This window comes from Platalea leucorodia (genome assembly GCF_965183815.1).
Source record: "Platalea leucorodia genome assembly, contig: HAP1_HAP1_SCAFFOLD_24, whole genome shotgun sequence".
NCBI classification, from domain to species: Eukaryota; Metazoa; Chordata; class Aves; order Pelecaniformes; family Threskiornithidae; genus Platalea; species Platalea leucorodia.
The window spans coordinates 253807-256964 of record NW_028121458.1 but is presented as its reverse complement, the minus strand read 5'-3'; the positions used below and the strand labels follow the sequence as shown (position 1 = coordinate 256964).

The following is a 3158-nucleotide window of genomic DNA, read 5'->3' as shown; positions in this document are numbered from 1 at the left end:
CCTCCAGTCTGGGAGAAGTGCATGTGCCCTACAATTAACACAGAACAGCACAGAAAAAGCAACTGCCCTACAGTGTCACTGTCAGTGAGGTGGAGAGCAAAGCTGGGTAAGGAGAAGGCTCCACAGCATGCCCATCTGCCTTTCTCTTCTTGCTTCATTTTTTTTGAGCATTGCAGTTTTCTTGCCTGTTTCCCCACATTTCTGTTGTGCTCTTCCTCTGTGGGGTTGAGGTGGGGCTGCAGGTCAGCTTCTGTTCTGACATCAGCTCTCAGGGTCCTGCCCTGGAGGTGTCTTCATGGGAACTAGGTGCCCAAGCTGTGAGGCACCATGTCATTCAGTTGGTAGCGTTGAAAAATTTCCTGAAACATGCCTCATTCAGCTCAGGGAAGGGGATTGCGATGAGAAATGGCGTGGGCTTTACCTCTGAGAAGTCTCCCCTGACTTGTCATTGTGCTTTCCTTTTTGGACAGGTCCCTGGGACCAAAGGGAAAAATGTCCACTGGAAGCTCCATCACCCAGTTCCTCCTCCTGGCATTGGCAGACACACGGGAGCTGCAGCTCTTGCACTTCTGCCTCTTCCTGGCCATCTACCTGGCTGCCCTCCTGGGCAACGGCCTCATCATCACTGCCGTAGCCTGTGACCACCACCTCCACACCCCCATGTACTTCTTCCTCTTCAACCTCTCCCTCCTCGACCTGGCCTCCATCTCCACCACTCTCCCCAAAGCCATGGCCAATTCCCTGTGGGACACCAGGGACATCTCCTACTCGGGATGTGCTGCTCAAGCCTTTGTGTTTGTATTTTTCATTTCAGCAGAGTTTTATCTTCTAACCACCATGGCCTACGACCGCTATGTGGCCATCTGCAAACCCCTGCACTACAGGACCCTCCTGGGCAGCAGAGCTTGTGTCCACATGGCAGCAGCTGCCTGGGGCACTGGGTTTCTCTATGCTGTGCTGCACACTGCCAATACATTTTCCCTACCCCTCTGCCAAGGCAATGTCCTGGAGCAGTTCTTCTGTGAAATGCCCCAGATCCTCAAGCTCTCCTGCTCAGATGCCTACCTCAGGGAAGTGGGGCTTCTTGTGGTTAGTGCCTGTTTAGTCTTTGGTTGCTTTGTTTTCATTGTGGTGTGCTATGTGCAGATCTTCAGGGCCGTGCTGAGGATCCCCTCTGAGCAGGGACGGCACAAAGCCTTTTCCACGTGCCTCCCTCACCTGGCCGTCGTCTCCCTGTTTATCAGCACGGCAGTGTTTGCCTACCTGAAGCCCCCCTCCTTCTCCTCTCCATCCCTGGATCTGGTGGTTGCAGTGCTGTACTCGGTGGTGCCTCCAGCAGTGAACCCCCTCATCTACAGCATGAGGAACCAGGAGCTCAAGGATGCAGTGTGGAAGCTGATGACTGGATGGCTTTAAGCAGCAATAAACTGCCCATCTTATTCTGTATATCACTCACAGTGTAAAGCACTATAGTACCAGCCTGACTTTGGTAGTTTGATAGGTTTAGTTTTTAGCTTTTCTTAGCTGCAATAATGTTGTCCACAAAGCAATGCCATTACTCATACCATTCCTAAGCCAGTATCTACCTGTCCTGTGTGACCCAGAGACTGTGCAATGACGAGCTGTGCTCTCTGTGATTTAAAACAAAATAAACGACCCTGCAGTGACTTGTTTGTCCCAGGTCCTTTACTGAGACCACCTCTGGAGCTGCAGAGGCAGTGCCTGTGTGCAGAGGTGGAGGGGAAGAGAGCCCTGGCACAGCAGCACTGCCAGGCAGCACCAGCACTTGGTCTTTCCGAGCTGCTCACTTTCCTCTTCCACTCTCTCCTTCTGAGCCCTTCTGTTGGTGTAAGGCCTGAGAGCACTGGCAGCTTGATATAGCCCTGGTGTGTGGCAGTTTGTGCCAGCAGGAGGGGACAAGCAGTGGGTGCTTCTGTGACAGAGCTGACGTCCATAACAGCATTGCCATCATGAAGGGGCAGTTGCTGAAGGCTTAGGTCTCACCCACTGTGGACAGCTTCATTGCGAATGCTCCATCACGCTTCCTTGGCTTTCTGGCCTGTCCCTTTCATTGCATGCTATCAAAGGAGGTGGCCTGCAGAGCATCTCCCCTGTGCAGTCAGAAGGGGTTCTGCAAGCATCAGTGACATTGCCCTCGAGAAGAAGGCGGCATTTTTCACCTTTCACAAGGCACAGAGCACATCTCGGGAACATGAATGCACTCGGCGGCACACACACACAGCATCCAACTGGCGTTTTGCCCCTCTGTTTGTCTGTCCATCCAGGCTGTAATGGCCTAACTTGAGTAGAAGGCTATTGAGGGAGACCACGCCAAGAGCCCTGCTGAAGCTCAGGTAAACGACAGCCACTCTTCTCCCCTCATGCACCAGCACAGTTACTTCACCATGAAGGCAATCAGGCTGGCGAGGCATGATTTACCCTTGGGGAGTCCATGCTGACTGCTTTTGGACATGTTCTTCTCTTTTAGCTGTCCAGAAATGTCAGCCATGAGGAGGCATTCAGTGGCTCCCTCCTCACCAAAGGGAGCTTGTACAGCCTGCGCTTCCCTGCCTTGCACTTTTGGCTGCCTTCCAAGATGGGTGCAGCACTTGCTTGTCCTCACTCGCATAAGAACTTCACCAGTCCCATGACCTTTCAAAAGGGATACTCAAAGAAATGCCAGCCTTCCCCTGTAACTCCATTACCACTATTCTGCCTGTTATACAGTGTATTTAGTTTCTCTAGTCTTTCATACACTTTCACCTGTCCTGATAGAGTGGCCATTTCTAAAATCGTCTTTGTGGATGCAGACTGCCTAGGCAAAGGCCCTTGCCATTTTTCTCCAGTTTTCTCCTCCCCTTAGTCTTTGTTCCTTCAGATACCTCTCACCTATGCAGCTGCTTTAAGCCCCAGGGAGTTCAAAGCTTGCCTGTCTTTCAGTAGTCTAATTGTCTCTTTAACCAACACTTTAGTTGTTTCCCTATCTATCTGTTTGCACCTATCTATCTATAAGCATTTCTCATAAGGTTATCCCTTGTAGAAAGGCAACCTCCTTAGAGGCAGCTTGGACTGAGCATATGGTTACAGAGTGTGTTTTATTGTTTGTGGAACTTTATCCTGCTTTTCTTTTCTTTAATGGCAAATAGGAAAAAATCTTC

At 50.9% G+C, this 3158-nt stretch overlaps 1 protein-coding gene across 1 annotated transcript; it reads left to right on the top strand.

Annotated features, from left to right (window-relative positions):
* Nucleotides 1–492: 492 nt before the first annotated feature.
* LOC309603253 (olfactory receptor 14A16-like) lies at nt 493–1416 on the top strand (the record flags this gene model as incomplete). Its single annotated transcript, XM_082338141.1, has 1 exon — nt 493–1416. One exon carries the CDS (start codon nt 493–495, stop codon nt 1414–1416), a length of 924 nt encoding a protein of 307 aa, XP_082194267.1.
* Between the last annotated feature and the right edge of the window lie 1742 nt (nt 1417–3158).